This window comes from Podarcis melisellensis (genome assembly GCF_964234715.1).
Source record: "Podarcis melisellensis genome assembly, chromosome: 18".
NCBI lineage: Eukaryota > Metazoa > Chordata > Lepidosauria > Squamata > Lacertidae > Podarcis > Podarcis melisellensis.
In genome coordinates this window covers 7,950,632-7,964,206 of record NC_138536.1, presented here as the reverse complement: position 1 = coordinate 7,964,206, position 13,575 = coordinate 7,950,632, and the positions used below count along the sequence as shown (strand labels likewise).

At 44.5% G+C, this 13,575-nt stretch overlaps 1 protein-coding gene across 1 annotated transcript; it reads right to left on the bottom strand.

The window, feature by feature from the left end:
• Positions 1-7,202, bottom strand: LOC309360983 (vomeronasal type-2 receptor 26-like). The gene is made up of 6 exons (XM_081895996.1): positions 6,597-7,202; positions 5,719-6,010; positions 4,640-5,443; positions 3,712-3,939; positions 2,595-2,721; positions 1-1,472 (listed from the first exon to the last, which is right to left on the bottom strand). Exons 1-6 carry the CDS (start codon positions 6,821-6,823, stop codon positions 574-576), a joined length of 2,577 nt encoding a protein of 858 aa, XP_081752122.1. The 5' UTR covers positions 6,824-7,202; the 3' UTR covers positions 1-573.
• Between the last annotated feature and the right edge of the window lie 6,373 nt (positions 7,203-13,575).

The window sequence follows — 13,575 nt, the reverse complement described above, 5'->3', positions numbered from 1 at the left end:
ACAGGGAGCAGAGCTTACACAATACAGAAATTAAACCAACAGACTACGGAAGAGGTCTTAAATGAATTTCTCAGTTCATTGATAAACAAAGCTTAGGAGAACAAAATGAGATGAAGCGCACTTATGAATGATACAGCATACATGTAGAAAATGGAGAAAATTCACTAAATAGAAATGACATAACTAGAAACTATTGTTGAATATCAGAATTGATATGGTTAATAGGTAGTTAGGACAAAGGAATCACACTCAAAGAGCTAACTCCTCTCTCCCTCCAGCCTATCTTATTGTGAGATAAATATAACTTCTCAAAGCAAAAAAGGATTAAATGATAAAACTTTACAAACTAAGGGCAGTAGATCAGGACTCATTGTAGTCATTGGCAAAGCAAGGTAGCAAAACATTTCCTCCCATCTTATGGTTCATGTCAACAGGACTTCCTAAAACCTGGGCTAAGAATGAACACAATCTCTTTCAGAGGTGGAGAAGGAGCAACATGGATGAGTAGCTGTGTTTCCTTTATGCATTTCTGGGCATCGGGAACATGGACTATTTTAAGAATCAGATGTCCCCTTAATTTCTGGTTGTCAGGTGCTCCTTTGTGTTCAGATCAGACCTCAGCACAATAATGTAGCACTTGGGAAGGAAGATGCAGCCCAGAAGCCCAGCACTGGAGGCCAACATAGAGAAGATCTGCACGGCCACCATGTACTTGCCCTTGGTGCTCAGGTAGGTGGGCACAAAAGACACCCAAACACTGCAGAAGACCAGCATGCTGAAGGTGATCAGCTTGGCTTCGTTGAAAGAGCCAGGCAGCTTCCTGGCTTGGAAAGCCACTGTGAAGCAGGTGGCAGCCAAGAAGCCCAGGTAGCCGAGGGCAACGTAAAACATGGCCACAGACCCTTCGTTGCATTGCAGGATGATCTCTTCCACCTGGGAGTGCATGTCGGGCTGTGGGAATGGGGGAGAAGAGCCCAGCCAGATGGTGCAGATGAGAACTTGCCCCCCAGAACAGGAGATGACAATGGAGTTGGCCAGACTCTTGCCCAGCCATCTCCTCACCCTGTTCCCGGGCTTTGTGGCCAGGAAAGCCAGCACCACCGTGATGGTCTTTGCCAAGACAGAAGAAACAGCAACTGAGAAGATGATGCTGAAGGCCGTTTGTCGGAGAAGGCAGGTCTCTCTCCTTGGGCGCCCGATGAAGAGGAAGGAGGACAGAAAGGAAAGCAGGAGGGATACGAGCAGGATGTAGGAGAGGTCCCGGTTGTTGGCTTTGACTATGGGAGTGTCCTTGTATTTAATGAAGATTCCCAACACAATGCCTGTTGTTAAGGACAAGAAGAGGGCAACGGAAGCTAACACCATTCCCAAATATTCTTCATAAGCCAGGAAGATGATAATCTTGGGGGCACATTGATTTCTGTCCTTGTTTGGATACTGATCTTCTGAGCATTTGGTGCAATGTTCTGCATCTGAGGAAGAGTTAAAAGAGTGGCTGCAGCATCAGTTACCTCCCTAATAATCAGTGCTCTGCTACCTTTTGAAAAGCTCTGTGGTGGACCTCAGGAAATAAGAATGCTAAATGAGGTAAAGCAAAAATTGTGATGTAGGATAAACCGAGTAGCAATGAGCACTGCACTTCTGTTAACTGCATTGTTTGGATCCTGCCTAATCCTGAAGAAACAGCTCTTTAACTTGTCATTTGAAATGCAGTTTTCTGTTGCTTTCATTCAATGTTCATAGTGAGATCAAAACAGTCCATTGATTATATTGTAATAATTTTCATATGAAATATTTTATTTTTTTATTGTGCTTTTGCTATTAAACATTTGCTGGTTTGCATCACCTGTCCATTACTCTTTATAAATGTCAAAATGATTTCCTTCTTGGTGTGACTTGGTATGAAAAATAAAAAAGGAATGCTTTGTGGGCATTCCTCTCACAGCTGCCCACTTTCAACCCCAGAGATGTCTTCCTCATGGTCATTCCTATCAACTCACTTCCTGGATGTAATAAAGGTGATTAATCCTAAAGAAGTTGAGGAAGGAGCCCCATTCCACAATATCTGCACAATTCTCACAAAAGTGTGTGGGACTGGATTACTACCCAGTGTTTACTCTCTCTAGTAATATTGTAATGGTTCTAGGAGTTGCTCGTGCATAAATCGGTGCCACACCTGGCCGAGTTGCCTGAGTGAACCCTTTCTGTCTGGACAGCCTTTCACTTCGTGGCTGTCTCAGTCGATGGCAGACTCCGTCAGTGGGCGTTTCTTGAACTTCTTCCAGCAAAGAAGCTCTTTGACACCTAGTCTCCGCCTACTCTCCCTGCACGGAAGCCTTCTGCGCAGGGAGGGTGTGGGCAGTGGAGGACCCGTGCTCTCCCCGCAGGTTTCTGGCGAGGGGTCCTGGAGCCTCCTCTCTGATTCCCCCATCTGCCCCCCCTTCTCCACTGGTGCTACGCTGATTTCCTTCCCCAGAAGATGGGCTGCTTCTCTCCCTCCCGGGACGCTCTCCAGAATCCCTCTGGAGCCCTCCCTCTCGCTCTGACTCCGATGGCAGTTCCCTGACAAATACCTTCCCCTTGGCGTCACCCACCTTCCTGGGCGGAGAAGGTCCCTTCCGCACACCCAGCACAAGCATAACAGCAAACGGGCTTTCCTTCCAGAACCATCTTGGCATATCCAGGTCGACATCTTTCTGTACACCTGGAAGGAGGTACGGCCTAACCAGAAAGACAAGAAGGTGCAACAAAGAGGAACAGTTGGAAGTATTTGTGGGTATGTAATTCACTCATAGGGTGAATTGAAACTAATCTCTGGACTGCAGCCTTTGACCCCTCATCAGGGTCCTTTCAACCCCCTACTAACCATTGGGGTGACCAGAATATCTTGTTCTTCGTTCAGGACAACTGAGGTTTGCGCCACAGAACTCGGATTCCTCTTCTCCGTTTACCTGCTTCCCTGCTTAAAAAATCTTCAAAGAAGATAGCAATGGAGTCTGAAATGAGATTTCCCCAATTTTCAGGATTCTGATAATCTCTCAACCACTAATTTAGATAAATTTAATATGACTTTTCCAAATATTGGTTTCCCTCACTCTGTTCTTGAGGCATGCAAGGTTTCCTCTTGTCGCTGATCTATTTCCCTAGTTATTTCTAGTTTACATGCCATTTCTTAACGTTAACCTTATATTACAATAGGGTTGTTGTTTTTTTAATTATCATCTTTCACCAACAACTGTGCACTTCTCTATTCCTGCACATACAATAGTTTAACAATTGCAACATCTACAAGTGAGCTTACTCCACAAATTTAAAAAAAATCCACAATAAATCAGTAATTATCATTTCAAAAATAAATCGCTTTCCATCCTTCTGCATGTATGAAAACCCAATTGTTCCCTTTTACTAGGGGCTTTCCCTTTTCTTCTTATCTATGTAGTCCATTTGGTTAAAGATTCTATCCAGAATTCTTAAATTCTCAGTCTGGCTCGGAAATAGATAGTGTCTTTTCTAAGGACCTCTGGGCTCTATGCTTTCTCTGAGCATCCCAAATTTCCCTCCTATCTCAGCTGCTGTGGAAAGAAGGAGTGGCGGTTGCAGCTGTTATTGGACGGTCAAGACATCCTTGGTCAACCTGATATAGCCATTTTGCAGCAGTTGTTCAAGGAAAGCTGGGATCTCCTAGCCTCCCCTCTCTGTGATTCCCCCTACCTTGTTGAATTCCTTAGGCCACTCAATGGTTTTTGGGTTAATGATGAACTTTATGCCAGCCGACGTCTCTCTCCTTATATTCCCAATTTTCACAAGGTCACGAGACTTATTGGGATAGATCGCCCAGTTCATAATATCGAAGTCTCCTGGTAGCTCCCAGTTCTCATCCAAGCACAACCTGCCTCTGGAAGTATTCAGACACCGGATTTCTCTCAAGAAAGGGTGAAGCTGGAATGACAGGGGAAAACACCAGCATTAAGAAACTGGGAAGCCAAGATGGATATCTCAGTCCTACTCACTTCAACCTCTTCTGATTTGGGGCCTGCGTGTAGACTGGATTTCCTATTCAGCCATTTTTATTACTACAGAACCTGCAAGTGCCCCAATTTTCCAGGGATGTCCCTGGATTAGAGACAGTTTTTCATTTGATCCCGGAATGTCCCACTTTTCCTTTTCTTCATTGGAGAAAAGTTGGCAGATGTGGAGTTATCCAACCCACAAGCTGTCCAATCCTGTATCGGGAATTTTAATATGTTTTATATTTTAGTATGAATTTCTTTATTTTGGGAGCTGCCCAGAGTGCTGAGGCAAGCCAAAAAGATGTGTGGGGTATAAACAGTGATATATTTCTAGCAAAAAGGGTGCCGGAAATCACCAGGAACACCTCCCTCTGAGAATGGCAATGGTACCCGCCTGAGAGGTGCCAGAACTGAGTTTGAGTGAGTCCCGACCCCCCAGAAAAAAAGCGCTAGGTATCAACAGTAAAATTTTCATTATGGAATGGTATGTCCCTATTTTCATCAGAGAAATGTTGGGCGGTATGCTACTATTACTAATACTAATAGTAATTATGATATGTTGCAGGTCTATCCCCAGTCAAGATCAGCATCTGTGTGGAGTGCAGTTTGCAAAAAGGGGAAGGAAATACCTGCCACGGCTGTAGCCTTTGGGGTCCCCATTGCTCTCCTTCCTCCACCCTCAGCCTCCTCTGGGATCTAGATGAAAGCGAAGCATGCAAGGCCTGAGCCACAGCTTGAACATTGATGTGAGTGCCATAGCTGTCTAGAGACAGGGTTCTCTCACGCTCCTCTTGGGGCAACGGCTCCAGTTTCTCTTCCTCTCTGCATCTTACCCTGCCTTTCACGGACAACAGATGCTTTGAATATGAACACGGAAATGCTTGATTCAAGTAATCCAGAAGATTGGTCTGCAATTTGTCACCTTTGCTGCTCTTTATTCCGGTCTGAATTGCAAAGGACAGAGAACCATGGAGGTGCTGGAATAAATTTGGAGGGATGTAAAAGCCAATTCTGATTTCTAGCAAAGCTGTTGTGATCCAGACTTTCGCCCCTATTTCCTTCTCACAGGAATCGTGTATTACCATGAGTATTATGATACTCATTGCATTGGTTATATAGGAAACAAATACCCCAACTTGTCTCCATAGTAAAAAAGGTTCCCCAGGCCTGATAGATTGATCTAGATCATTTTCAGGTATAATTTTTGAGAAAGCAATGCAGATCCCTTTGCTGAGCATCAGAGGTTTCACTGCGCTCACAAATCTTTCTCCACTGTCATTGTCTGGAGTGAAGAGGCCAATCCACGTCCATCCAAAATGCAGGAGCAATTCAACAATCCCCTGGTACTGACTTTCCTCTTTGGGAGTCATCCGGTAGACAAAAGGGAACAGGGTTTTATCTTCGAGAACCTGGGCAGTGAAGCCATAACTGATCTAGCAAGGAAAGCAAAAGATCAGCAATTTAGTTTGCTTTCATCATAATGGGTATTTAATCATCTGAAATGCCTGATATCTAAATCTCTGCTGGCAGAGGCTGATGGGAGTTTTAGTCTGAAACATCTGGAGGTGTCAAGTTGGTGAAGGCTCAGTTTTGAAAAAGGGATGTTGAATCCATAGCTCAGGATTTTCCCATTTTTAAAAATATCCCTGCTTAGTGGTATTTTACGCAGTTGAAATTCTCTTTCCCTCCATGCTCTCCCACTACTTACCTGTGGGATTTTGTAGATGCCTGACAAGGCTGAAATCACTCTTGAGATGACAGTGTTGCTTCTTTCAAGAACAGCCAGCAGGTGATTCTGATCTCCACAGTGATAATTGGGAATATTGCATCCACTGCCTGCAAGCAGCTCTAGCATGGCGTCCGAAGTCATCCTTGCATCGCAATAGTTCTCATAGAGGCTGTAGCCCAGGGTGATGTTGGGTAAGAGCCTGAGATCCTGGTTTATCTCTTGGATGGTGAACAGGAAAGACAACATGTACCAGTAGGACCTAGTTCCGTCCCTGCAATAAATGAATTATTTAAAAAGAGTGAAACTGATATTCATATGAATGGGAGGGAGAAAGCATTAAATGATCCACAAAGATTAGTATTTATTTATCCTTTTACATTAATATCAAACCTTTTCCTGTCTAGCATAGAACAAAAATTTGGAGATCTCTGCTCCCTGACCGGAGCTTTGATGCAAACAGCACACAGAGCTGTTCAACAGTGGAACAGACTCTCTCCGAAGGTGACCATGTGTCATGGATTCTTTTCTACTATGGTTTTATGAGTAAGAAATGAAGGCGCCCCTCAAAATGTGTGCTATACTGGGAAGTTGCTGCAAAGGCTGCTTTTCCTGCATTGGTCTTTGGCTTCTTCCAAGGGGCTAGACTATAGGTAGGTAAGAGACCTTTTTATTGAAGGAGGGGAAGCACCAAATACCTCAGTCCTCTTTTAGTTACAAATGAGGCCTGCCAGCAAGACCAATGGTCAGGGAAGGGTACTCCTGCAACATCAGGCCTTGGCTCCCCAGCCCTGAGAAAGGGGCTCTTTCCTTGATAAATAGGAACTGCTAGAAGGACCATGAAACTGTGAAGTACATACTCTTCAGTGCTGGCGAAGGGTGTCTGAGAAAAGACGTATGGAGTTTCCTTATAAATGCGTTTTGGAGAGATGATCCCACTGATGAGAAAGTGTCCAGGCCGGTAGTAATTGCGAGCTTCCGTTTCATCCCTGACCAGATTCAAGGGGCATTTCGCCTTGTGGTTCTTGCAGACTCCAAAGGGCATCGTGAGCAGCAGAAGCTGCAACAGGAGGAGCAGGGATCCCATTCTGGCTCTGCCTCCTCCTCCTCCTCTTACCTGCCAAGGAGGCAAAGCAGAAGAACCCAAAGACTCTTGAAAGACCAAACTGCCTGGGCTTTCCCAATCTGGGTAGTTTTCAACTATACCTTCAGAGCTAGGAAGCACAAGGCAGGCACACCCCTCTTTCGCCAGCTCTGCATCTTCACTCAGTCTGTCTCTAGCACAGGAAATATTCTCTGCACTAACTTTTTCTTTCCCAGACACAGCACAATTAATATTGTGATGCTACTTTCTGAGGCTGATGTAACCTCCAGAAATATCTCCTGAGCATTTAGAAGATGAGATGACTATAATTTTGATTATTCCAAGTGGAATAAATTGCATCACATTAACTTTCCGAAGTCTTGAATGGCTCAAGTGGCAGGCGCAGAGCTGGAGAAAAACATAATGGAGAAAAGTCAAAAGGTGTTTTGGGGAATTGGAAGTTTGGCCTGAACTTTGCTCACAAGGACCAAAGAAGGAGCTGGATCTGACCATGGACTCTCCTTCCTTGGAGGTTTTTAAGCAGAGTTTGGATGGCTATCTGTTAGGGATGCTTTAGAGAGCCAGTGTGGTGTAGTGGTTAAGAGCGGTGGACTCGTAATCTGGTGAACCGGGTTCACTTCCCCGCTCCTCCACCTGCAGCTGCTGGGTGACCTTGGGCAGTAACCCTTCTCTGAAGTCTCTCAGCCCCACTCACCTCACAGAGTGTTTGTGGTGGGGAAGGAAGGAAAAGGAGATCGTGAGCCGCTTTGAGACGCCTTAGGGTAGTGATAAAGCGGGATATGAAATCCAAACTCTTCTTCCTCTTCTAGTTGGCCACATTAGGTGGATTTGATTCCTGCCAATCTCTTCTGGTTCTGCCCCTGAAGGGAAGTAGCGTGTTGGTGGTTTTGAAGCCACTTCAAGTGAATTTCCACCCCATCATTGAAAAGCTTTTCTAACAGAGGTGGCTCTCTGGGGTTGGATGAGGGGAGAAAGTTTGCTCTGAGCCTTAGGCTCTCCCTTCCCCTTTGACATGTTCTGCGGAAGGAGAGCTTCTTGCTCCTCAACTTTGAGCAGAAGCTTCTCTACTCATAAACAAATTTTGTGCGCAGAAGCCAGGTTAGCATTCTAGCAGCTTTGTTATTCTTTCCGAATTTATTTATTAATATTTATTTACTTTCTTTCTTAATTATTTAATCTTTCATAAATTCCATGCACTATTTTGGCCAATCACCCCTAGAGAGCTTTACGTCAAGATAAGTCAGGATGATCATAACAAAGTTTACAGTCTTACTTTAGAACATTCCAAAAGTTAAAATAATAAAACAGAATCAAATTACCTCGACTTCCTAAGAATCTGGGTGGATGCTTTCTTTATTAGATTGAATATAAATAAATTATTAAGTCTCCACAGATATTCCAATCACTTGTCTTCGAATACAGTTTAAAAAAACAAACAAAAACCCCCACACAATTTCTTCTTGACTCCCCACCCTCCCTTCTCTATTTTTTTAAATGATATTTATTAATTTTTAACAAGAAAAAGAGTTACAAAACAGTAAACAAAAAAACAACAACCACAAGATACAAAATACAAAAACCAGAATTTAACATAAAAAGTAGAAAAAAGAAAAAAGAAAACAAAAATCCCTTTTTCTAATATCTTACCACTCATTAACTTATTTTCATGACTTCCTCATACCTTCCGTTTTTGTATTTCATTTAAAAATTTGTTCAGCAAATTCATACTCTCTTAATTTACCCTTAATTATTTATCCTCACATATTATATTTTGAAATTTTGGTCTAATATCAGTCCATTCTTGCATATTCTTATTTTACCAAACCTTTCTGCTAAAGCCAATTAATTCTTTTCCAGCACATTCTTATATTTCATTATTATTACACTAATTCCAAAGATAAAAAGATATATAAAAAGAAATTCTCATTCTAGTTTTATCCAACGTCTCTTCTTCCTGGTTTCAGGTTATGTGAACTGGGGGCACTGTCATACAGTGGTTCCGCTCCTTCCTCCTGGGCCGTGTCCAGAAAGTGGTGGTGGGGGGTGAGTGTTCAGACCCCTCGGCTCTCGCTTGTGGGGTGACTCAGGGTTCTGTCCTCTCCCCCATGCTTTTTAATATCTATATGAAGCCGCTGGGAGAGATCATCAGGGGGTTTGGACTGGGTGTTCATCAGTATGCAGATGATACCCAGCTCTACCTCTCCTTTAAATCAGAACCAGTGAAGGCGGTGAAGGTCCTGTGTGAGTGCCTGGAGGCGGTTGGAGGTTGGATGGCGGCTAACAGATTGAGGTTGAATCCTGACAAGACAGAAGTACTGTTTTTGGGGAACAGGAGGCGGGCAGGTGTGGAGGATTCCCTGGTCCTGAATGGGGTAACTGTGCCCCTGAAGAACCAGGTGCGCAGCCTGGGAGTCATTTTGGACTCACAGCTGTCCATGGAGGCGCAGGTTAACTCTGTGTCCAGGGCAGCTGTCTACCAGCTCCACCTGGTACGCAGGCTAAGACCCTACCTCCCCGCGGACTGTCTCGCCAGAGTGGTGCATGCTCTAGTTATCTCACGCTTGGACTACTGCAACGCGCTCTACGTGGGGCTACCTTTGAAGGTGACCCGGAAACTGCAATTAATCCAGAATGCGGCAGCTAGACTGGTGACTTGGAGTGGCCACTGGGACCACATAACACCGGTTCTGAGAGATCTGCATTGGCTCCCAGTACGTTTCCGAGCACGATTCAAAGTGTTGGTGCTGACCTTTAAAGCCCTAAACGGCCTCGGTCCTGTATACCTGAAGGAGCGTGTCCACCCCCATCGTTCAGCCCGGACACTGAAATCCAGCGCCGAGGGCCTTCTGGCGGTTCCCTCATTGCGAGAAGTGAGGCTACAGGGAACCAGACAGAGGGCCTTCTCGGTAGTGGCGCCTGCCCTGTGGAACGCCCTCCCATCAGATGTCAAAGACATAAAGAATTACCTGACGTTCAGAAGACATCTTAAGGCAGCCCTGTTCAGGGAAGTTTTTAATATGTAATGCTGTACTGTTTTTAACACTGATTGGGAGCCGCCCAGAGTGGCTGGGGAAACTCAGCCACATGGGCAGGGTATAAATAATAAATTATTATTATTATTGTCAGGGGCTCAGGAGCAGAGGCTCAGGAAAGGGAGGAAATGGAGAGCGAAGGGGAGGAATCCGAAGGGAATGTAAGCGATGACAGTGGTCCGAGGTCTCTGAGTCTGTCCAGTGAATCGGAAGACTCACAGAAAGGGGCTCCCATGGTCAGAGCAAGGGGGACACCCCAGGGAGAAGGGACCAGAGCGGAATCAGAGAGCAGCAGCTGGAAATCGGGACCAACTTCCCCACCAAAGAGCAGTAGGGAGGAGGAGTCCCAGGCATCGGGATCAGGCTGCTCACCGCCAGCGGGAGGAGATGAGTCAGGATTGACCACGCCTCCATCGGAGAGCGAGGAAACGGTCGAGAGGAAAGTTGGAAGCTGGGCGCGCGCGCCAAGTTCAAATGTACAGGCAAGCGGCACAGTGGGTAGCCCGGGTAGGGAGCCAGGTCCTAAAGCCCGCCGAAAGGAGGGGCAGGAGTCAGGGGGGTCAGCGTCAGAAGAGTCCAGGAAGGAGGAGACACCGGGGGGCAGAAGGACCCAGAGGAGAAAGGAGCAGCGGAAAAGGTGGAGTAAGGCTAGGGTCTTAAACTGGTGTACAGGGGGTGGAGACTCAGACGAGGCTTCGCCGATCTAGAGTCTAGACGTAGGGCTGCACGCTGCGGCTGGTAAATGGAAACTGAACCTCAATAAAGACTTTGGCACATTACTACCGGCTAGCGTTGGTCCTCTGTGAGCTGGGACCTGGAGGCAGCTCTGACAATTATTATTATTATTATTATTATTATTATTATTATTATTATTATTATTATTTCAGTCCTTTCTAACCATTATATCCTGTCCATCAATCTGGTGTTCTAATGTCCGAGGCTCTCAGGTCTCTTCCTTGCCCCCTCTGCATATTTTCTTGTTCCTGTTTGTACTTGCACACTTACTTGTCCCTTGTTGGATTTTTTCATAGTTTCTTCCCTTTCTCCTTGGGGAGTGAGTCTCCGGGGAATTCCATACAGTAATAATCTCCATTTTCTTTCCTCAGATTGTCCCATTCCCCACTAACCCACTCCCCTGTGTTAATTTTGTAATCCAAAAGCTAGTTGTTCCAGAAATAGTTATCAACTTGTTTCACAGTCCCACCAGAGCTAAGAACTTCCTTAACTCCAAAATCTTGCAGACACTCTCCAAATTCAATCTTCCAGTGTTGCAGCTTTTGGTCATGCGGGACTTTAAATCTCTGTAGCTTTTGAGGTGCAATCACCCCCTCTTCCATCTTCATCTGCCCTTGGACTTGCCTTATTGAGCCCGTTTCCTGGATTGGTTGTTGTAAGGTGTCTTTATCTTCGTTTCCTGTTAGTTCATGTTTACTAGCTGCAGCAGACATAAAATCCAACTTTTCCTTCATCAAAGTCACTTTCTCATCCAACTGCTGCAGCATAGCATTTATTTTGCCAAGGGCAGAGAGTAAAACTTCCTCCCTGTTCATTTCTGTTCAAGGTCAAGTAGCTGGTCCCACGGTCTGATTTTCACAGCTGTTATATCTTCCCTGTAGATTGCAGCAAACAAGCTGACAAGCTCCCTCTAGGGGACACAGTTTCTATTTAGCGTCCGTCTTTAAAATGTATCCAACAAAGGAAAATTCACTTTCGATTTTCAAATACTTTGTTTCCTTACAATACAATACAAAAAAGCAGAAAGCAGCATTGAAGTTATTTTGTTTCTCTTCTGTTTCTATCTGTCAAAGATGTTCCGTTTTCAATTAATGGACATCTCCAACAATTTCTGTCTGATGTCCTGTCCCCAGGTTTGGGACGATGGAAACTTATATTCTTTTACTCTCTCTGCAGGATTAAGAAGTCAAAATTTCTTCCCCCCTTTTCTCCTCCTGTCAAGGGGTTTTGATGGTTATAGATGCAGGAAATTTCAATCTTAGAATCAATTTTCCAGGTTAAAGCTTGCAAAGTCTTTTGCTTCAGTCTATTTACAAAAAGCGGAAGGCGGAATTCCTGTTTAGACCTTCCTGCTTCGTTGCCTAATTCATAAATTTTCTTAGCCAAATCTTCCGTTTTTACTCACGGGTGCTTGTTTAGAGTCGAATTGTCACAGGAAAGAGGACAGCGCTCTCCGGCATCAGCTGTGCAGATTCGCTCCGCAGAAGTAGCGATTGACTCTCAGCACTGCGCCAAACACCCCGTCCCGCTCCGGAGCCCTTTGCAGGGTTCCTTTGCCGATCGGGGGGGCGGCGCAAAAGGTGCCCGCCGAGTCCCACGGTCACAGGCTTCACCCGCCTGCGGTTTTCGAGAGGGTCCCTGCTTCGCTGTAGCGGTAGGACCCGATTTCTGTGGGGCTTTCTCCCTCTAAGTTAGAGGGAATCCGCCATTGCCGATGGCGCCGCCTCCGGAAGTCCTCTATGTTTGTTTTTATTACTTCTTTTTATCAGATGTTTTAAAAAACATGTTTTTATTATCAAAGCCCCAATGTCGTATTTCAGTAATCCGCTGCTTATATTTCAAATCCTGCCTTTGACTTCATGTATGGATGATAGTGTGACAAATAAGATTTCAATGGTCTCCATTCTTCCTGAAAAGATTCCTCCTCATGTCCTCTTAGTTTAGCAGGTAATTTCACCATTTCAGCATATTCCCCCAGTTTCATAAGCCAATCCTCCCTCTTTCCACTTCTGTGCAAAAAAAAAGTTCTAGCTGCTGTGGTTGCATATATAAATAACCCAGTCAGCTTTCTCGGGACCTTTAATTATTAAATTTATATAGGAGCCTTCATTGGATTGCTACAGGGTGAATTGCTATAAGAATAAGTGTTTAGTAAGCTTTCCACTAGTCTGGAGAGATGAAAGTCTAAGTAGGATGCAATCTTAGCTAATGAATCTAAATGCTTCATCAGTGGCTGTTCTGCAAATTATTTTCACTTCCCATCTGATCTTGGTTTTGCTCTATAAATGGGGACCTGAATGGGAGGAACCTGAGTTGGAGGAGGAGGAGGCCTCTCGCTCTTCCTTCCTGACTGAGCATAAGATGCCTCCTCTTAAAAGGTTTGGAAGGCAGGGAATACAAGTATTTGGCATCGTCTCATTGCTTTCCTCCAATGCTAAACTTCTTGCTGGCTCACTCATAATCTGGTGATCCACTCAACATCAGTGCACAGTGTGTCATATCCTGGACAACGCAATAAAATCCATTGTACTCCAGTCAAGGCTTGGTTAGGTCAGTTGCTACTCTTTGGAACAGGAAGCAGAGCTTACAGAATACAGAAATTAAACCAACAAACTACAGAAGAGAACTCAATTTCTCAATTTATTAATATACAAACTTTAGGAGAACAAAATGATGTGAAGTGAGCTTATGAATGATACAGCATATCTGTAGAAAATGGATCACAGGTATATGAATATCTAGCAATGACATAACTAGAAAGTATTCTTGAATATCAGAACTGATATGGGTAATAGCAAGCAAACAGACTAAAAAACCTAACTCCTATCTCCTTGTTGTGAGATAAATATAAGTTCCCAAAACACAAAATTATTAAAAGATAATAGTTTACAAACTAAAGGCAGTAGACCAGGATGCAAAGCAAGGTAGCAAAACATTTCCTCCCATCTTCCTGTTCATGTGAACAGG

Bases quoted from the DNA above. Each gene is read 5' to 3' on its own strand.
- LOC309360983 (XM_081895996.1), bottom strand. From the start codon at position 6,823: ATGGGATCCCTGCTCCTCCTGTTGCAGCTTCTGCTGCTCACGATGCCC. The intron at 6,011-6,596 runs GTATGTACTTCA...CATTTATTGCAG, and splicing joins CCCTTCGCCAGCACTGAAGA to GGACGGAACTAGGTCCTACT. The intron at 2,722-3,711 runs GTAGGGGGAATC...CTTTCTGGTTAG, and splicing joins GGCCTAAGGAATTCAACAAG to GCCGTACCTCCTTCCAGGTG.